The sequence below is a fragment of the Podarcis pityusensis genome (genome assembly GCF_964106645.2).
Source record: "Podarcis pityusensis genome assembly, chromosome: 1".
Taxonomy (NCBI): domain Eukaryota; kingdom Metazoa; phylum Chordata; class Lepidosauria; order Squamata; family Lacertidae; genus Podarcis; species Podarcis pityusensis.
The window spans coordinates 44,794,133-44,816,069 of NC_138028.1; the positions used below are offsets into that span (position 1 = coordinate 44,794,133).

General features: G+C 43.1%; 1 protein-coding gene across 1 annotated transcript in view; it reads right to left on the minus strand.

Annotated features, from left to right (window-relative positions):
- Positions 1-21,937, minus strand: part of LOC308472141 (cytosolic phospholipase A2 epsilon-like) — a 39,208-nt gene that overhangs the window by 11,409 nt on the left and 5,862 nt on the right. Inside the window, exons 3-13 of the mRNA XM_080996691.1 lie at positions 14,562-14,698; positions 13,156-13,287; positions 11,655-11,695; positions 9,678-9,720; positions 7,634-7,688; positions 6,549-6,706; positions 5,750-5,827; positions 4,624-4,661; positions 2,973-3,132; positions 2,376-2,512; positions 1,180-1,402 (exon numbers count right to left, since the gene is read on the minus strand). Of these exons, the coding sequence (XP_080852817.1) occupies positions 1,180-1,402; positions 2,376-2,512; positions 2,973-3,132; positions 4,624-4,661; positions 5,750-5,827; positions 6,549-6,706; positions 7,634-7,688; positions 9,678-9,720; positions 11,655-11,695; positions 13,156-13,287; positions 14,562-14,698 (1,202 nt within the window). The remainder of the gene's footprint in view (positions 1-1,179; positions 1,403-2,375; positions 2,513-2,972; positions 3,133-4,623; positions 4,662-5,749; positions 5,828-6,548; positions 6,707-7,633; positions 7,689-9,677; positions 9,721-11,654; positions 11,696-13,155; positions 13,288-14,561; positions 14,699-21,937) is intronic.

Below are 21,937 nucleotides of genomic sequence, written 5' to 3' on the forward strand. Positions count from 1 at the left end.
ACAGCAAGATTCCTATCTACTTTCCACCCCTCAGAATTTGCCGCCTGAGGCAGCTGCCTCCCTGTGAATCATGCAAGGGCTGGCCTTGTCCCTACAGGTTGAAATCACAACAAAAAATCCCTCCTAAGTATTGCATTTTTTAAAAAAGGATCCAGCATAAATTCAAAGCACAGAATGAAAAATAGCCATGAAAGGACAATATAGAACAGCCTGTCCCAAGTTGCTGCCCTTCATTTGCTCTGAGCTACTACCCCCATCATCCCTGACTTGCAGACATGCTGACTTGTGTTGATGGAAGTTGCCGTCCACAATGTCTGGATGGCAACAGATTGGGGAAGGCTGATACAGAGGGTACCAAAGTTTGCAGCGATTTCATCTCTGTACTAGACACATATGGTTGCTTAGACTGCACTTTCCAAAGGCAACATCCTCCATACCCCATCTTATTCCATCTACAGTATATCAGGGGAATATGGTATAGCCTTTATTTTTATTTTTATTTTTATTTTTATTTTTATTTTTTATTTTTATTTTATTTTATTTTATTTTATTTTATTAGCATGAGGGCAAAGCAAGAGAAGAAGAGCAGCTGGCTCATCCAAAGTGAAGAATTTTGTTGCTGAAGTCAATGTGGGAATAGACTCTGGCTGTCGGACCAACTGCAAATTGCATGGAGCTAAAATGATTAGTAATAAAGTGAACCATCAGAAATATCCTGACTTTGTCCAGCTCCTGAGAGCCAACCCTGGCATTCAGCTGCAATCAGTGGTCATCACCAGAAAACCTGAATAGCAGCAGAAGCAGGGAGTAGTTTTTCACCCAAGCGTTTGGCAGAGCTGTAGCTACGGGGGGGGGGGGACGGACTAGCCAGGTGTTTTGCCCTGGGTGAAGCCTCCAGAGGGGCGCCATTGAGGCTCCCAGTCTATGTGTGTGTGCGCATGCAAATGTGCATGGGGGGTGCCAGACTGGGTCTTTGACCCAGGTGAAATAAAGCCTCATTTCGCCCCTGCTTTTGGGAATGGTAAGTGAGATTTAGCAATTGTGTATTTTGATGACATTATGCACCAGTTTGGCAATGTATTGATTCTACTCTCCTCTGCCCTGAGATCTTCAGATGATACAAATAATTCTGAAGGAAGAAACAGATAACATTTCTGAAAACAAACACATATAGAATACCCCATCATTCAGCATGGCTTCGATCATGAGTCCCCAAAGGTCTATGAAGGATGTCTTATATCCTGCTATGGTCCTCTGGCATAGCTCCTTATGGTAAGCTTTTAGGCTTTCCAAGGAAAAGGCACTCATTTTAGATTTGGCTGCTTGAATTCGAGCTTTCTTGATGATCTCCCCAAGATCTTTCTTTGACCAATCAGCATCTTCATACAAATCTGACATCGTCCTGGAAAAGAAAGGAAAGGAGATATGATTTGTTTTTATTCCAGACTGTATAATACAGGTTAAGTATACAAGTAGTGTTGTGCAGAACCTTTTGCAAGACGTTTTTTTCAACCATTCACTAGTAAAGGGTGGGTGGAATTTCGAAAGAAATGAGCTCTCACTCCCCCCGCCGCCGCCGCCACTCCTTTCTCACTTTTGTAGGCAGGTGTTATCTTTGAAAGTTAAACATATTGTCTTTGAATGCTTGAACTGAGACAAACTTTGGAAAAACAATTCAGTCACCCTATCATCTAAAATATGCTATTTAATTTTAGTTTAGCTTAAATGTCCTTTTAAAAGAAAACACAGATCAGCAGCCCATCAACTATCAACAAATCACCACTCTTCCTGCTCAGACATGGGGGTGGGGGGAAAGAGACTATTCTGCCAACTTCTAGCATTTTGGTCTGCAATTCTATACTCATTCACCTGACAGTAAGTCCCCTTGAACTCAATGGGGCCTAATCCTGAGCAGACATATGTAGTGTTTTATTAGACTGTTGGGAAATTTGGCTCAACTCACTGTGTTCTTTGAAACCAATAAACTCGCTCAACTATTGAGGGAGGGAATTTGCGTATACTAAGAGGCATTGTTCTTGTTTCTCGTTTCTCCACTCCCAGATAATAAATTATTAGTCCTGCCTTGTGACCTGACCAAACAACTGACCAAACAACTGACAGAACAACTGAGGATAAATTATTCTGCATAGACTCACAATACCAAGGGCGTTCTGGAGTTTCACAAAATTTAAGCACTTCCTTGCTGGTGCGGAAAGCCAAAGGAGAAACTATGTACACCTACTTAATTGTGACAGTATGCTACAAAATCAAGTAATAATTGCCTCTGATTTCACTGGTAGTCAAATAATGATGCAATATTGGAAGAAGGGTTTCAGCACAAGTAGCTCACACAAATCACAGTTCTCATCCCTTACCATGTTGTCCCTGATGAGCCTGTTATATACGAAACACAGTCCAAAAGCTTCAGTCTCTGGAGACCCCAAAGGGTGCCATACATAGCGGTTAATGCTCTCATTCCACCTCCTGTAGTTGTCACAGCAATCACAGGCACCTGTTGAGCGCAAGAAAATAACCAGTTTTTTATTGGTTATTATTTTATTTATTAAATTTGTGTATTGCCCTTCATCTGCAGATCTCAGGCCAGTTTCCTATGGCCACTTCTCAAGAAATATAGGATTGCAGAGCTAACTTTTTAAAAAAACTTTTGTATAATGTTACTGTATTGCTTTGCTGACACATATTAACTGCCTTGGCAGCATAATTTATTCTGAAAGGCATGTTAAAACTCCATTTAATAAAATAAATAAGTCCAGGGCCTCATTAGCAGGTTAAGCAGAAGGTTCTAAGATGCAGCAAGGCTGGGTCACAACATTTTGTAGTAGTGAAGAAATACACAGGACTAACACCACAGAGCCAATTTCCCATCATAAAACCAGAGTCTAAAAATGCTTAAGTGCAGCACTAGATACCAAGACTGTAGGGAGAAAATGGCACTCTTGTGATCCACTTACTTCATGGTCATTCAGGCCTTGGTCTAAATGAAGAAGACTTTTCAGAGTAGCAGCAACCACTTTCTTCCGTTTCTGTAGGAAATTCTTTTCATCTGAGCACAGATCATATCCTAGACGCACATCAAGACTTTTCGGCCTTTTACAAAGCAGGCCCTGAGTCCTAAGGCCAAGAGAAATTTATGCAGGCGGTTTTAAAGCCTGCTACATCTGCTGGCTGCAATCTATCAAAGAAACATTTGCTAGCGTGTGCACATGTGTACACAATGTGTTTTTTCTAACCATTAGGGTAGAATGCAGCAGTAGCAGTCTTGCCCCTACCCCATGCTGAACCACAAGCTGATTTTTAAACAAACTGAATAGGTTGCTGTCAGGGGTGGCTGCTGTCCAACGGAGCTGACAAAATGGAAAGCAAACAGGAAGAGGAACCAGAGCCAATGACAGGCAGAACTAACTAACGCCATACCTTTAAAAGGTAAGGGTAGAGGGACCCCTGACCGTTAGGTCCAGTCGTGACCGGCTCTGGAGTTGCGGTGCTCATCTTGCTTTACTGGCCGGGGGAGCCAGAGTACAGCTTCCGGGTCATGTGGCCAGCATGACTAAGCTGCTTCTGGCGAACCAGAGCAGCGCACGGAAACACCGTTTACCTTCCCACTGGAGTGGTACCTATTTATCTACTTGCACTTTGATGTGCTTTCGAACTGCTAGGTGGGCAGGAGCAGGGACCGAGCAACGGGAGCTCACCCCGTCACGGGGATTCAAACCACAGACCTTCTGCTCGGCAAGTCCTAGGCTCTGTGGTTTAACCCACAGCGCCACCTGCGTCCCCATTCCATACCTTTACAACACATCAAATGTACATTTAAGTCACATGACTCCCTGCAAAGAATCATGGGAACCATAGTTTCCCCCCTCACAAAGTTACAACCCCCACAGTTCCCTTAAACTACAGTTCCCAAGATTCTTTGGGAGAAGTCATGGGCTTTAAGTGTGTGCTGGATGAGCCTTAAATTTATGCTGTTGCTCTACCCAGGTTACGTCTCCACCCTCTTCCCCGATGGGTTAGTTTTACAACAGCAACACGGAGGAATCTGACAGCAGTGCCACCTCCTGGACCAGGTGCGTGGTGCTGGCTGTATAAGGAGGATGTAAATAAAAAGGCAGGGAAGTGGAGGCTCAAGCTCAAGGTTTCTATGGAAAAAAGAAAGGGGAGGGAAGACTGAGCATATGATTCCGGGGAGCAATGTTTTCTGAGCAATGCCCATAATGTGGTTTTGTTAAAATCTGAACACACTTAAACGCAATGGACAGAATCCAGAAGATAAATAAGTGTGCTTAAATGTGTAGAAATCATAGTACATAACAGTTGGATTGTGTCTCATTTGGTCCACGTAATTGCTAAGCACCTTAAGAACTGTTTCTCAAGGCAGATCACCTGGACAACAAATGGTTTTAAAAAACTTGGTACCAAATTGCTTTGAAGATGCATGTATTTCTTACATTCACACATAATGGTTTTTGGTGTTAATTCACCTCAAGCCAGACATTCAAAACATCATAGGTTTGTGAGATTCCATATAAAAGCAAAGTAGTTAAGGAGTGAGGGGAAATACATGTGACTGGGGAGGCTCAGGTTTAGAAGAGGTTTTCTTACCAGTCTTTTGACTTCACACTCAAATCAAATGTTTTGTTCTGGAAAATAATAATAATAAAATATATACATGAGGAATGAACTGAATGTTTACATTTGAATTTTGAATGTCTGGGGGGAAGACCCTTCCCCCCCAAAAAAGAGATGCTTGGTGGGGGAGGCCAAAGTTTAGGTAAACATTTGTTTTTGAAAATGTACACTTTAATGAGATGCTAAGGGATTATTCTCATCTTTTGCTTAAAAGTAACTGCTGGGTGGCAAAAACCCCGAAAGATGCAAAAATGATCTCCCTTCATTAGTGGACAGAAGGTTCTGCAAATCCTGGGTGGAGATACATCCAGTTCAGCTTGAAGATATATTTTTAAGTACCAAGGGACATTTGAGTATTCATTTCTGTCTGTTCCAGAAAGTATTTAAATTTCTCTGTGGTTCTACTCCTCCCCAAAGTAACCCAAAATACATGTACTGTAGGTGGCAATTGCCATCTTCCTGTTAACCATGCAGAATTGGACCTGCATTCCCAAAACTGTATTTTTAAGTAGATCAGAATATCAAAATAGAACAATGCATTGATACAGTGGCCCAAACAATGGCCCAAATAATGAAAGAACCAATCGGCTCCTTATTATGAAGTTAAAAATTGGTGATGGTAATAGATAAAATATCAACTGGGTGATGAATTTGAACTTGGGATATGAGGAGTTTTATAACTACAGATCTTCATTTGTAAAGAGAGAAAGGGGAGAGGGGGGAGAGATAAAAAGTCTGTTTTCAAATCAAGCAAATTAAATAAATATGAACTGTCCTGGTTTGAGTGATAATGAAAGTATGGATTAGTTTACACCATAATTTATGGCAGGCAGGAAATTGTGAAACTTTCTTATCCATGTGCCCTGCATTTGGTGCTGAAATGTGCCAAAAGCATTAATATAATTCAGACTCTAGCTAAATATAAATCAGACAATGTGGACCACATTCATAGGAAAGCTTTACCTCAAGTGAATGACAAGAAAGAGTTAACATGGGATGGGGTTTTTTTGGTGGGAATGCACTTAATATTGTCCCATTATTTGAAAAAAGTTTTAATGTGTGGGGGGGGTTATCCCTAGGAGTCAATAGGAAGTCTCACCGGTGGTATTGTCACTTGCTCTTTGATAGGAAGAGTGTTCAGGGGAACAGTTGCTGACTCATTCGTCTCTGAGGAGGCCTGCATATAAAATGAAATTTATCAGTAGGAGAAAATCATCTAAAGCAGTTGATATTCTCTTTCAGGGGCTTCTGAGGCTAAAACCTGGAACCAGCTGCTTGGTGGCAAACTATGAGGGTAAAGTGTCTCCCTGGGCACTTGAAGCAGTGGGAGAGGAAGGGGGCAGGGGGGCGGTGTGCCCCGGGTGCCAGCCTGGGGGGTGACATCGCCACGGGTGGGCACCTCCCCCTTGGGACACTCGGGTGGGCAGATGCCGCCCCATTGGCATGACATTCACTCAGGCGGTCGCCGCCCCCTTGGGACGATCACACAGGTAGGCACCGCCCCATTGGGAAGCTCGCATGGGTGACATGCCACACACCCCCCCGCGTGTGACGTGCCACGCCCCCACTGGCGACGTACCACACCCCCGCCATCCCAGGTACCGAAACCCCTTCCTCCGCAACTGACTTGAAGAGTTCCCAGTTACTGCACTGAAATGTCCTGGCCCGCCCAAGACTGACCATGGCTGTCTTCACCAGGAAGGGCTTCTCTGTAAAGGTTTCCAGTACAGGCTGGCAAGGATGGTCTTGCCCAACACTGGCTTATGGTGCCTCTTGGTGTGTCCTCTGGCTTCATTGCCTCAGCTCTCACCCCTGGTGTCTCCTGCCTCCTACATGACGAATGTCTGTGGCTCAGCCTCCCCTCAGCCTTATTACGGAGCCAAAAAAAACCAACATACCGCAAGAAGCTGTCTCCTCGGCAGTTCAATATCCAATTCTGATTGGTTATATTTGATGTAGTGAAATTTAGCAGGAGCAGCATGGCAAAGCCAGGTGCGCAACGTGAGGTTTTGAGCTTCTTCATGGGATCCCCCCACGGAAAGAGTGAATTTTCTTTCTACAGGAAGGTGGTGGTGGGGAAGCAATAACGAGATCTATATATTAATAATCCCTCCAAAAAAACTGATTTAAAATGGCTTTCATAAATAGTCTATAGATGCTGGAAGCAGCCTAGGACCCACTGTACCCTTTTTGCTAATGGAAGGTCACCTCCTGTTTGCAGAAGTGATGGCGCTGCAATAGAGGAGAACCCTCACAAAAGGGGGAAAGGAGGCAGTACTCAGATTTCCTCCAACCCACTGCAGCAGATTTTGAAGGAATCAGAGGAAAGGAAAGGCCATTGAAAGCTATTTCCCACCAGGGCCAGCAGGGCCCCCTAGCATGTAGAGCCGTGTTTTCCAAACTTGGGTCTCCAGCTTTTTTTGGACTATAACTCCCATCATCCCTAGCTAACAGGACCAGTGGTCAGGGATGATGGGAACTGTAGTCCAAAAAAACAGCTGAAGACCCAAGTCTGGGAAACACTGATGTAGAGGGTTCTACTCATGTTAAATGAAATCCGCTTGCAGACTTTCTCTGCTCGATACAGGGAAGCATGGGATTTGTCTCTGGAGATTTTGTGTTCAGGCATAATGCCTAAATAGGACTACAGCTAAAATAGTCATGAATGTTCTATGACTTCACAGCAATTCAGTAAAGACTAGGCATGGAGGTGACAACAGCTAGCTTGCGGAGAGGCCAACAAAACACCAGCTAGTTCTTATTTTATTATATTACATATACACATCAAAAGCTACCATATACCAAGTCACACCATTGGTCCACCTAGCTCTTTATTGTTCATACCGGCTGGCAGCAGGTCTCTGGGGCTTCAGACAGGAGATTATCCCAACAATAACTTGGGATGCCAGGGACTGAACTGGGTGTACCACTGCCCTCCCACTGAACTAAGGCACTCCCCCAACCCCAATTAAAAATCGCCTACCTGTTTTCCTTCTTCCCCCATCTATTTGAACTTCCAAACAGGCAACTTCACGTGCCTGTAAAGGATAAAAATTAGAATCAAAGAGTGAATGTAGAACAAATACACATTTTTATGCCGCAGCCTGGTTTTGCTATGTAAGGTGCTATTATGATGCAAATGTAATAAACTTGGGCTTAATTTTAGCCACAGCCAGTCCCCACACTTAAACCTTCCAGGTCAAAGGTTATGTGTTCAGATAGATTTAACTCTGGCTTCTCTGAGTACTACAGTCATACCTCATGTTAAGTTTGCTTCATGTTACGATCTTTCAGGTAATGTCCCGCGGCAACCTGGAAGTACCGGAAAGGGTTACTTCCGGGTTTCGCCGCTCGCGCATGTGCAGACGCGCAAAATGACGTCATGCGCATGTGCAGAAGCGGTGAATCACAACCCATGCGTGCGCAGATGCGCTGCTGCGGGTTGCGCTCTTTTCATGTTGCGAACAGGCGTCCGGAATGGATCCCATTCGCAGCCAGAGGTACCACTGTATATGCAATGTAGCATTACATAAAATGTAATCTCTCTTATAAATTTAATGAATTATTTGCTCATCCACAATAAGCCAAGTAAATAGGATGCAACTGAAAAGACTGTTAGGAAAGGAACAAAATTCAGGGTAAGTCAGAATTTATTGGTGGATGTTCACACCTATGGAAAAAATATTACCACAGCACTTGGGACTTTATTACCATGGAAACAAATCCTGCCCCCTGCCTCCAATATTAGATGGCCCAACCCCCAAAGAAAGGAATTCTAGACTGCCTTGTAGTATACAGACTCCGTCTCCACTACCACAGAAATGGTTTTGGAATCTAGAATAGAAAGAAAGCAGATACAGTATCTGCCCATCATAGTGATGAGCATTTTGCCAATGAAGGAACAAACATAAACCTCTGGATTGCTTTAGTGACAAACTTGTCGCCACCTTCTGGTGAGCAATGGGCCATGCTTATGCCAACTTTGAACCTACAGAGGTGGTTTAAGATCAGCTCTACAGCTGTCCAGTGATCCCATCTTCTAAGTTAGGAGAAAGGCTGGGGGTTGTTTCCAAGGCAACTGGAGTGCCTCAGCCGCACAAGACCAAACCTGTGAGAGCAGGAAAGGCCAGAATGGTGGGGTTTGCTTGAATGCCTCTGGGGAAAGGCATCTTGTACTCCTTTGCTTAGTAGCCCTTGGGCAAGAAAACTCTCACCCACCCACTCTTTTCTAGGGAAAGACTGGGGCAGGGTTGGTATCTTAGAGACTGCTACTTGAAGGCACCTTGAACAGCTTCAAGCAGCAGTGTCTAAGCTCATCATTAGGGAGGTGATAGCAGGAAACCTGTTGGGAGAAATGAGGGGTTGCCGAGCACAATCTTTTGCTTGACTAGTAAAGTAGCCCAAAATGTAGGCTCCTTTGCAAGGATTTCTCTTCTGTCAATCAACTGTCAATATCCATTATTGCAGGAATGCAGGAAGCTGTTGATATCTAGCTCCCATAAGCCCCAGCCAGTATGGCTAATTGCCAGGGATGATGGGAGTTGTAGTCCAACAACACCCGCAGCTCAGCAGTTCCTCACCCCTGCACCAACAATGTAACACAGTTTTATAATTATGAATATTCTGCCAGCACATGTTGGAGTCTGTTAAATTCTCTAGGCAGTGCAGGGGGGAAAGTTAGGCACAGAGAAGCTTAAATCAATTATCATGTCCCAATCTCAGTGTTTTAGGAAGCTTCAATATGAAGGTGGCAGGGATAGAATGCTTTGATTTTTACCACTTGGTGGCACTCATCCGATGGTGGAATGGGAGGTGAAGTGTGGCAACTGTAACCAAGCTTCCCTGTTCCAGTCTGAGCTTCCTCACCTTGGGGGAATTGAGTGGGAGAGCTAAGTAGCACAAATTCCAGTTCCAGCTTGTCATGCACAGGAAAGTTGTGTTTAGGTATGCAGAATTTGAGTGCCAGCACTTTATAGACCTAAGCTCTACTAGCTGGTCAGATAAAGAAACAGAATTCATAAACTTACCACCAAAACTCCATTAGTAAATATCTTCTCTGGGACATCTGGGCTGAAAGGTAAAAGAAAAGAAAACTATACTCTTCCAGTAACTGTAAGGATGGCATTTTATTTGTATTTTGTTTTCTCATTAGAAAGCAGCTGTGTCTTTTGCGGCTTCCTAGTGGCTCCACAACTTGTTTGGCACAGCCAAATATTCACAAAACCAGGCCAAGAAGAGACATGCCATCCGCAGCATGGGCAGCATCCTGACTCAGCCTGGGAGTTCTTCAGGTACATTGGAAGCTTCCTGATACTGAGTATTGTCTGTACTGACTGGCAGCAGCTCCCCAGGTTTCATACAGGGGACATTCCCAGTCTTACTTGGAGATGCTGGAGATTGAACTTGAGACCTTCTGCTTGCCAAGCAGATGCTCTACCACTGAGCTGCCGCCCTTCCCCAAGAATGGTGTCCTTTCCAGTGCGGGAAGGGCTATGAGCTCAGGAGGGCACCCAAGACAGCGAACAACAGGAGAGGGGGAGATGCCAGGAATTGGGGAGCCTCTCTGAAATGCTCATTCCAAAGGACACATCAGTGTGAGGGGCCTAAAGGAAAGCTGGAAAAGCAATTAAACAAGCAGACTTCCAAGCAACGTGGAACTTCTGGCTAAACCAATTGCATCAAGTTCTGGAGTAACAAAAACTCAGAACAAGCATATTACATATGCTAAAAATGCTAATCATCTGCATACTCTCCCTTGCTTTTTCCTGTAAACCTAATTGTAGTCATTAACATTCATCAACAGGTTTACCATACCCATTGAGTCAATCACCCATCTCCTACTACCCTCCTGAGAAAAAACCCACCCCACCCTCTCACTATATATAAGGGTCTGGTGACTTCTGTTTCAGTGTATCTGAAGAAGTGTGCATGCACACGAAAGCTCATACCCAGAACAAACTTAGTTGGTCTCTAAGGTATTACTGGACAATTTTTTAATTTATATATATATATATATTGACTGCGTCAGACCAACACGGCTACCTACCTGAATCAGGACAAGCAGATTATGGGACGAATCTCCCTTCCTGGGAACAACCATATGGTGGGTGAGACTTGAGCGCACGGCTGGCATATGCTACAAATTGGAGCTGTGCGCTCTGAGGCAACCCCTGGGCCAGCTGTCTCTCACTGGCATCTCTCCACATCATACTTACATATATGACAGCTCCGGTGCCCACACAGAGCTTCCCCACCCACAAGAGCAGCTTTTCCATTCATTTAGATAAAAGCAGAAGCTGTATGTACATGAATGAGTTGTCTCTCCATGGAAGTGAACAGAGAAGACTGGTTGTACAGGAGCCCTATAAAATGCTACAGAGCGGTGGTTCCCAACCTTGGATCTCCAGCTACTTTCAAACTACAATTCCCATCATTTCTGACCATTGGTCTTGCTAGCTAAGGATGATGGGAGGTGTAGTTCCAAACAGCTGGAGACCCAAAGTTGGGAAACACTGCTATAGAACATGCGAGTCTCTGGATCAGGAATATCATGGCACATGCTGTGCAGGAACTCTTCTCCCTGGTCTCTAGTTTTCCGTATGCAGGGAGTTTTATATGGAGCATCCAGTCACAAGGTTTCTCCATCTGTCGACTGAGATGAAACAGTAAAGCAGTAGTTCTATCCTGCAATCTCCTTGATGAAATATTCTTGGCCTTCAATAGCTTCCCTATAAATAGCCAGCGCTGAAGCCCTTTAGCAAATGCTACTATATCCCCATCAATATGTTAGCCCCTGCTATGCCACATCGATCCTTCAGTGACCATTATTGCCCCAATAACAGAATATGAATACCCACCATCAGCAATACCTAGTTAGATATATAGTACTGTAAAGGTTTTGTACCAAGAGAGATACAAGGCAAGCTCTTTATCGATGCTGCATTTTATTTTATTTTTTGCATGGCAGTTTTGTTAATGGTATGTGCAACAACAGTTGTTCTTACCTGCTCTCCATTGTGAATTCAACTTCTAGTTCCTCCTTACCCTGAAAGTTTAAAAAGCAAAAACAGTGACGGCATGTTCACACATTCCCTTGAATAATAAGCCCACTTCACACATTACTTAAGTGAAGGGAGTCCATGCCCTGACTTGTGGACATTCATGCTATGGAAGACTAGGAGCATAATATTCCATAGGAGCTAGAATCCTGTCCAACCAGGGTTACAACTTCCTTCTGCAACTCAGAAGTCCACCCTCAACGAGTGGAAGTCAGGGGGCAGGACTGAGAAGCCAAGTCACCTCAGAGGCAGCTAGGGATGGAAGGACCTGACCATTTTGGTTTTCTCAGTTTCTCATCTTTCCAGTCATAAATCCAGTTCTCCACATTTCTGCAGAAACTTGTGATTATTATTTTTTAATCCTCTTGGAAATTTGTCAGCATTTTAGTGTGGATTTCTGCTAATTAACACATTTTTAAATGCAGTTTTGACTAATATATACATCTTTGCAAGCAGTTTCCCCTAAAAATGAGCATTTTGGTAAAGATTCTTCAGCTGTCCCTAGGCTACACTGTGGGAGCCATTGACCAGGGGTGGATGGGATCCTACTAACAAAAGGCCGTGCTGATGTGCCATGCCCGATTATGTCCCAAGACAGCTAGCTCTCCATACCACATGGAAGCACTGGTGATGCCCAAGCAGCTTTGGCTGCAGTCCAAACAGGAAAAAATATAGAACTCAAATCCCTTTAATTTCAGTCAAAAACAATTAGCCACATTTAATTCAATGGGACTTGAGTGTGACTAGCACTCTTTGGGTTTGGGTCCTGGTGTAGATTGCCCCATCTGAACTGGACTCAGATGTTTAAAGAAACACACATACTGTTCATACTTTACATGTTTGATATGGGAACCAGTGGTGTATTCAGCATCAAAATGTTCAGTTCTATTCAATTAGGTCAGAACAGAGATATGTAATCCTGTATAGTTGGGTGATTTGTTTATCAACAGCAACTGCTTCTGTGAAGGGTCACCAAGCTCATTTTCATACATTTAAGATCTCAGTATATTGTCACAGCTACATAATGCTAAAATAACTAACCATAGTTGTTGTGAAGGGTAGGTTTGCATAATTTTAAACTAACTGAATTATCAGGCTATACTTTTTCCATTCCATTGCCATTTAACTCTAACCTTTAGATTATTATTGTTTTTCCTTTACACCCATGTACTTATATGTGTTTGTGTGTACACACACACACACACTTCATGTATCTGATGAAGTGCACTCCAGTTCACAAATGCTTATGCTATGATAAAATTTGTCAGTTTTTAAGGTGCCACAAAACTCTTTTGTTGTTGTCGTCTGTGTATTCAAAGCAAGTGTAATTCTTTTATATGGCGCCATTGCTGAAGAGCTGAAAGGGAACTTCATTGAAAATTGAGAGAAATGTGGGTTTATTTTCCACACAATGTCACACAGCCTGCTTTTTGCTTGCAGTACTCACTTTTGGATTCAACTGAAAGCTCAGGCGGGTTGTTTCACCAAGTTGGATTTTAGAAACATCAAAGAAAACAGTGAGGAGATGGTCATCTGCAGTGTGCTTATCTTCATCAGTAACTTTAAGCTCCAGAATGTTCTAGAGAAATCCAGAGAAGAACTTTAGAACCTTTCATAGACTAGCCTCTCTGTCTAGGGGCCCCTCATCCAAGGAAGAGGAGTGGGACTCCAGGAGCACCAAAACCCCCAAAGAGCTCACAACTGAGCAGCCTGATGTCCCCCACCCCAGGCCTGAACTCAGGGCTGGCCCTACCAATAGTCAGAGTGAGGCAGTACTTCAGGTGGCAAATACTGGTGGACACGAAGCTATAGAAAGGTGTCAGTGGACTGAGTTGTATGCACACCACATGGCTTGCCCTGCAACTCCTAAGCCAGACTGCTGCCCTCAGCTGTAGTGAATAGAATTGTCCCACCACTAGTGCTGAAGGATTCAGTGCCAATCCACTGTCCTTCAGCTTCAAATGGGTCTTTGGCCTCAGACATCAGAATGTATTGTGCTGCCCCTTTCTAGACCTTCTTCCCCTCGAGTCAGACTCTCCCTCTTTACTTCTAACCCCTCAAAAGCAGATAGTCCAGCAAGACATCCACAGTCAGTGGAGGGGTACTTATCCAACAGCCGTAGGATTTCAATAGCAGGGTTTTTTCTCAGGAGGAGGGAGAAGCCAAAGGAGGACATACTGTGACCCAGAAGATGACCAGGAAAACAGAGGAGCTGCCTTAGAGGATATAAACCTTCCAATCTTTCCTGGGCCCTTGCTGGGATAACAACTTCAATTTATCTTAGCGCCTACTGTGAACTTAACCTTCATCCAGTTCAGATTTGCCCTGCTCCCAAGTATGAGGAACTGTTGACAGACCCAACCAAGGCCCTGACTGGTATAACCATCCTCACTACGCTGAAGATGTTTGTCACAGTAACACATGCCTCACCCCAGAGGTGAGGATGGGAAATCAGTGACCCTTCAGATATTGTTGGTCTCCAACTCCCATCAGCCACAGCCAGTATGGCCAATGGTCAAAGATTATGGGAGTTGTAGTCCAACAACATCTGAAGGGCTATAGGTAATTCATCCCCGTCCAAGGAGGTCAATCCAGGGGTAATTCCCGTTCTAAACTTTTAACCGTTTAATATTATGTATGTGTCATCTCCCAGAAAGTAGAACAGTCCTGTTTGAATTTGTATGATGTTAACACTTGGGAATAGGAGTAAATATTGGGAGTATCTCCATAGTGATGTCTCATTAGTTATGGCCCTGCTTTTAAGTGACACCTGTGCAGTTCCCAGTCCTCTGCTTCTGTGATTGCCTAAATAAGTAGCAATTCCTGTTTAAGAGTGTTGGCACAGCTCCTTACCTTTACTTCATTCTGAATCCTAAAGTGAAATGTTTCATTCCACACCGGGTCTTTGTTGTCCTTCACGGTCTGGGTCCTAGTCTTTTTCACTGAAGCAGTAGGCATCCACAAAGTCACGTAGCAATCAGACTGGGTTACTATTGCAAAAGATGTGATTTTTTTAGCAATAAAATAGCAAAATGCAACTCATAAGTATTTACAGCACAAGTCTAAGCATGTTAAATTTTGGAATGACTCCAAATGAGTTCTGTGAGTCTTCCTTCTGAGTAAATATGCTTAGGATTTAACTATCAGTGCAGTGTTTAAGCTGTGCTTATTATATATAAATTCAGATATTCATGTCAGGTTGAATACAAGGTTTTTCTGGCAGAAATAACCAGTACTATGAACACAATCCAATTGGGACCTTAGCGCAGGGTGGAATTTTAGCACTTGGCACCCCCCCTCCCCCCAAAAATCTTGATGTGGATGGTTTTTGTTTCAGGAGTGGTGCCCCCAGTCTGAATTGGGTTCATGGTAAGGGATAAAGGGCTCAGGTCCCTATATTTTCCATGCCAAAATCCCAATCTGGATTAGGAATTGAGCGGGGGGGGGGGAGTAGAGCATTCTGGCGATTTTTGTAAGGAAAATTCTGCAAACAGCATTATCAACGTCCCACGTAATTGGTCCCTTAGATCACTCGTAGACAATACACTCAGTGCAGTGCAGAGCAGAGCAGCTTATATTTTATGGCATCACAGACACTGCCAAAGCTAGTAAACGAGGTACTAATTATTCCTTATACAAGCAGGGCTGGAGCTTTATTGTGGTGCATTCCCGGAAAGCAACCACATCTTAGTTCTAGATTAAGGAATGTTTGTCCTACACAGCACTTCAGACAATAGCAAGGAATTCATTACAAGAGATCATACATGTCAGGAGCCCTATAATTTTTTCCACCTGCATATCAAAAAAATGATACTTAATGCAACAAGCAAAATTAATTAACACAAACCCTGATGCCAAAGCTGTTGCTTTGAATTAACAAAAAGAACTGGAGTAGAGCGGATCACCAAGTCCAACATTCTGGTGGAGTTTGTGCTAAATAAAAAAAAGCTTTTGGGGGCACTTTCCATGCCCGTTCAATTCCTTTTAGTAGAGGAGCCCTTAGCATGGAAATCATACTTGTTCAAAGCTAAATGGAAAGCCATATTTGGGGGGATGGAAGGGGGTAGCTAAATGCTGTAGCAAAACTTCTAGCACTATCACAAGAAACCCTTTCATTCATAGCATCTATGGATTTGAAATAGTATTTTCAAAGAGCATCCGTGGACTGGAAATTTCACTTTGAGGGATATTTTGTTTTTGTTTTTTCTCATTCTTTGCTTTTGCTTAACTGAAAATCAATAATAAATTATTTTTTAAAAAGGAAATTGGAATCTACTCTTGCCATTTAACTTTGCAGCATCTTATGTACTTTGTCTCTTGCTTCTGTAATGAGTTTTATACAATTTCATGAGATTAAGCACTTTATCTGCAGCTGCTACTAAATTAGTTTACAGTCTGATCTTTCTGCATCTATGAGGCACTTTATCTTCCCACTGCTAAACTGAAATGTGTTTGGTTTTATCTGGCTTTTGATACATTGCACTCTCTTGGCTCCAGGGTTTTGGATTTCTGCTCGGTTGTTTCACTAGATGCTTGTGCAATTTTAAGTTGCATCAGCTCAGAAGGAAGAAAAGCACCCAACTGAAGTTATTACAGGCAGGGGCAGATTCAGTAAAGGGAGGACTGACAAGTTGGTTAAGAGTGAAAGGGAAGTTGAAGGCTTTTCCTTTTTCTGCCCCTCCTCCATTCTGGTTATGGGAATTAATTTATCAATACCTTTTGATGTGAATATGTGGTTTCATTCATTGTTTTTAAAAAAGCATTCCAAGGACCTCGAGGTTAGGCAACAACTAGCTGGTCACAAACATACCTTTCTTGGGTGATTGCCCTGAAACTCCAGATATTTTTGGATATCACCAATTATCTGGATCCGTTTAAATCTGGTTTCAGGCATGGGTTCTTCGTGCACTGATGGTATCCTTCTGGACTGACTGTCTAGGATGAAAAATGGGGACTGTCTAGGATGAAGATCCATGACCAGCAGATGTTGTGGAGACTAGAGATAAAGATGAATAAGCTCAAAGGGGAGCTGATAAGCCAGCCAAGGTCCAAAGGAGATTGAGCTCCTATATAGCCATTGCCAGCTCTTCCTCTGCCCAAACTTCTGTTGGGTCATCTCCCCATTCCCAGTTAGACCCTGACTGGATCTTTAGCGAGCCCAAAGCCCACATGACTACAGAATGTCATCAATGCCCACTGAATTTAGTATGGTCTTGTTGGAATTCTGTACTCCCAAACTCTGCAAGTGAACAGAGGGCAGCCTTGCTCTCTCTCCTGCCAACTGGGCTTTGGTGCACTGCTATATATCCATGACATTTGAATAGGCCATACATCTGTGAAATCCAACACATGCCTACCTAAACAATATGACTGATATCCCAGATAAAATCCAGGGATGAACCACACAGTTGGTGTCTACATGTGTTGGATTTTAAGAGTACATATAGCATATTCAAATATGACACCCACAAATCAACAACTGGTGTCTTCAGAAGCGTGGCAGATGCAGAAGGAAGAGACTGGAGAGAAGTAACAAGCTTATATCACTAGCATACGTCTAGATGGCCAAGGTGCACCGTATTACCAAAAAGGCCTGTAAGAATAAGTCTATGTTTCAAAGGCAGACACTTGTGACTGGAACTAAACAGGTTTTGCAGCATGCAGCCTCATAGACATGTGGGTGGAAAGAAAGCTCCGTGATTTTCCCAGCTGACTTGGGACAACATTCCTTCCCAGTTCTCAAGTATGTTGATGATCAATCTGATTGCAGTCATGCAAGCAATACCTTGTCCATCCATCCACCCCCATGGCTCCCTATAGAATAGCATCTCTTCCTGTTTTCCAATTCCTAATTCTTTTGCGTGTCACTAGTCAAGACTCAATAGGTGGGGTTCTTCTTCCTTGCCTCCACCCAGACTTAGACCTTGGGCGCTGAGTAAAGCATACAGACCAACAATTAGTGGAATCTCAATCAGCCGCTAACATCAGAGTTCAGTAGTCCTCAGGGATCCTTTCAGGCATATCAGAGCTCTGAGACATAACTGTGGCAGTTGCTGTCATTTTTGCCAACAGCAGTGGCAGACCCTGGGGTCTCAAATTTCAGCAGTTCCCTGTGTGTCGCCAAAATTGGGGGGGGGGCAGCCTCTCATGCTTCATTCTAAAGCATAGTTTGGCGCCCCTGAGGCTCTGCTGGTCACACACCCCTAAATCTGCCTCTGCCAACAGTATAAGGTCAGATGATCAGGAGGCCAGGTATTTCAGAATAATTAATGTTAATGTTATAAATTACAACCAGGGCTTAGGCAAGAGCACACACACACACGAAGTTAAATCCACTTGGCAATTCTTCCTGTGCCATTTTTTAAAAACAGGGCTTCTTCATGTTGATTGCATTATCCCACATAATGGGGATCATCACACAGCATGATAACATTAAGAGCATGATACCATTATGATGCTACAGTGATGCCATGAAATGCAGCTAATTTGTAGCTGCATGGTGAGTGTGTCACTAAGCCATCTCAACAAGGGCAACCCTTCCTGCTTTTGTTCTCTGTCAGCAGATGGAGTTGCCGCTATCAACACAACACAACATTGCTGATAAGTGATTGGCAGTTTCCAGCCAATTAAACATAATAACGTAAGTGCATAAGAATAGCCTGCTGTATCAAGCCAATGGCCCATCTAGTCTAGCATTCTTGTTCTCAGTGACCAATCAGATGCCTGCAGGAAACAGAGGAGCAGAACATGAGCATGAGAGCACTCTTCTGTCCTGTGGTTTCCGGCAACTGACGTGCCTCTTACCATGGAAGCAGAGCATCAACAGCATAGTCATCAATGGCCTTTTCCTCCATGAATTTGCCTCTTTTAAAGCCATTTTAATTGGTGGCCATCACTGTCTCCTGGGGGAGCGAGCGCCATAGTTTATGTGCTGTGCGAAGAATAACTTTATTTTCTCTGTCCTAAATCTTTCAACATTCTGCTTCTTTGGATGTCTGCAAGTTCTACTGTTATGAGAGAGGGAGAAAAACTCCTCTCTATCTACTTTCTCAATGCCATGCATGATTTTATGAACTTCTATCATGTCACTGCTTACTCACCTTTTCTCTAAACTAAAAAGTCCTAAGTGCTGCAACCATTCTTCATCAAGGAGCTGCTTTATCCCTGTTATCATTTTGGTTGCCCTGTTCTGAACCTTTTCCAATATTCTTTTTGAGGTGAGGTGAGGCAACCAAAACAGGACTTCAAATGTCGTCACACCATAGATTTGTATAATGGCATTTTGATATTGGCAGTTTTATTTTCAATTCCTTTCCTAATTATCTCTAGCGTGGAATCTGCCTTTCTAATGGCTGCCGCCCACTGGGTTGACATCTTCATTGAGCTATCTACTGTGACCCCAAGGTCTTACTCCTGTTCTGTCACCTCCATTTCAGACCCCCCAAGCATGTACGTAAAATTAAGATATATATATTTTGCTCCAGCATGTATTACTTTACACTTGTTCATATAGAATTTCATTTGCCATTTTGCTGTTAGAGTTGTACAACAAATACCCCTGATCTGGACCTTGTGTAGAATTCAATTCACTCCACCACAAGAAAGAATTTTAAAACTTTACCTCAGAACAGTTTTAAACACTTCGTTCTTTTGTAACATTTATATTTTGTAACTTAAATTATACATTGCAAAAGTAAGCAATGATTTTCAGTTCCTATATCTGCTCCCAAAGTGAGATATTAAGCATCTTTAGTAAAATGAAGTTTCTCTGTACAGGAGTGCCAACTTGAATAAAATATTGTGGGGGCCCAAATAAGCCCCACATTGCATAATCAGTCTCATGATTGAATGGGAATGTCCATCAACTTTGTGGGGGCCCAGCCCCTCAAATATTTTATTGTGGGGGCCAAAGCCTCCACGGCCCCTAGGAATTGGCTCCTAAGTCTCTATATATCTTTAAAAAAATTGCACTGTATCTGACTGATTGCTTCTGCCTGTTGCAAGCAACCTCCAGGTAAATAGACTTCCACAGGTTCTCTGTGGTTGTGTCTTGTGATGGGTCATGAGATGAGCCACAAGATGTTTAGCTCATTCACAATGGAAAAACACTACCTCTGTGCCTAAGGCACAAAAAAAACCCGCCTTCCCATACAGCATTTCTAAATACAATACTCTTAAACACATTAAACTTATAACTAACATTTACTACCCATTCACCCAGTTTAGAGAGATCCTTTTGGAGCTCTCCACAATCTCATTTTGTTTTTGTTTTTTTAAAAAACCTGAACAATTTAGTGTCATAAGTAAACTTGTCCGCCACAAAGCCCACCACTACCTTTTCACCTCCTCCCTAACCACTATTAAGATCAAGGCTAGAAGTACATATGTGTCATCCATCAAATGGTTGTGGAAATAAAAGAATATGTTATGCTCCACTCAATTGAATTTAATAATTCTACACAGCAAGAGAAGTCAGATGTTCAAGGACAAGCAGGTTGGTCCAGCAGAGGCAGTGTTCTCTGGGAGGCAGTCTGAGGGCTTTGCTGTTGAATTGTGGAGCAGTGAGTTTCCAGCAGCCTATTTCTGTTCTCCCTGACAGAGACTGACAAGAGGATGGAGCCAATAAAGCTGAAGGAACCCAGTGAGTTACACTTCCAAGTACAGCAGGTGGTGTATATGGCTATAGCCTCACATCTACCTTGCAATTCACCAATAAATTTTCATTTTCAGCTCTTAGGTCAGCCTCAGTTAGCAAGAATACAGTTCCAGTCCTAAACTGTCCCAATCCTAAATTGTATATAGTATTCCAGGCCATGAGATCATTTGGTTAATATTGTATAATTTAATTTTTTTCTCATAATCCTGTGAATCAGCAATGTCTTTCAATTTAGCTTTGGACTCAGATGGCAACACCTTGCTATGTCAGCCTACCAAATGTTGCAAAAATACAAGCTTAATAACTTTCCATTTTAAAACATTCTGCATTAGATGTTATTCCAACTGCCCAAACAAGTTTACATGAATAGTCTTCTGCTTTCTTCTGGTTCTTTTCACCTCACACTTTTTTCCATTTAGAGCTTGCTGCATTTAAAAAATAGAATAAAATATTAAGGCCAGGGCACATCCTTTCCAACCTTTTTACTGGCACAACTGGCACATTTTACTGGCACAATTTGTTTGCGCAACACCTCCCTATTATTCATGATGCTAATCTGGCTTCACATAAAATGAGACTTGGAGATGTTGCTGATCACAAGCTTCCAGTAGCGACATACAAGAGACAACTTGCCAATTACTGCAATCGACGGCCGTACTCTTTGTTACTATAGTCTCCCTGAAATCCCACAGACATCAGAGACTATGCCACCATTATTTGGAGGTAAATGGTTTACAGGCAGCAGCTGAAATATCACCAAGTATGGTGGTATCTAACTAGTGACAGATGCCCACAGAGGCATTTTCATACACTTTCCCAAGGCTGGGTATTTGTTAGAACTCCTGGAATAAAATAAAAAGAAACAAGTAGAACCTGCAGCAAAACGTTGCCATGTGGAACATTCCACTTTCAGCTGGCCAATCATGCCCTTTTCCAGGAAACTCCATTCTATTTCCACTACCCCTGGTTTTCCTTCCACTAAGAGAAGACTCCCTGGAAAAGACCCTGATGTTGGGAAAGATTGAGGGCACAAGGAGAAGGGGACTACAGAGGATGAGATGGCTGGGCAGTGTTCTCGAAGCTACTAACATGAGTTTGACCAAACTGCAGGAGCCAGTGGAAGACAGGAGTGCCTGGCATGCTCTGGTCCATGGGGTCATGAAGAGTCGGACACGACTAAACGACTAAACAACAACAGTCCCCCATCAGTCAGCATCCTGTGATGACCGAGTTTGCTCAGTTCTCAATGAGCTGTTGGGGGAGCTTCCCCATTAGGTCCCCCCCCCCAAGCCTAAGATGTTTGTTTTTCTGCCAATGCTGGGGTTCACGCAAACCTGCTATTGCATGTCTTTTGGTAAATAAAAGATCTATGCTCAAAGATGCACTTATGCGTGATCAATTCTTGCTTCATCGAGCCATCATTTCATGTTAAGTAGTAAAGATACAGTGGTATCTCAGTTTACGAACTTAATCCGTTCCAGAAGTCCGTTCTTAAACCAAAATCATTCTTAAACCAAGGCACGCTTTTCCTAATGAGGCCTACAGCCACTGTTGCCCTTCCACCATTCGGATT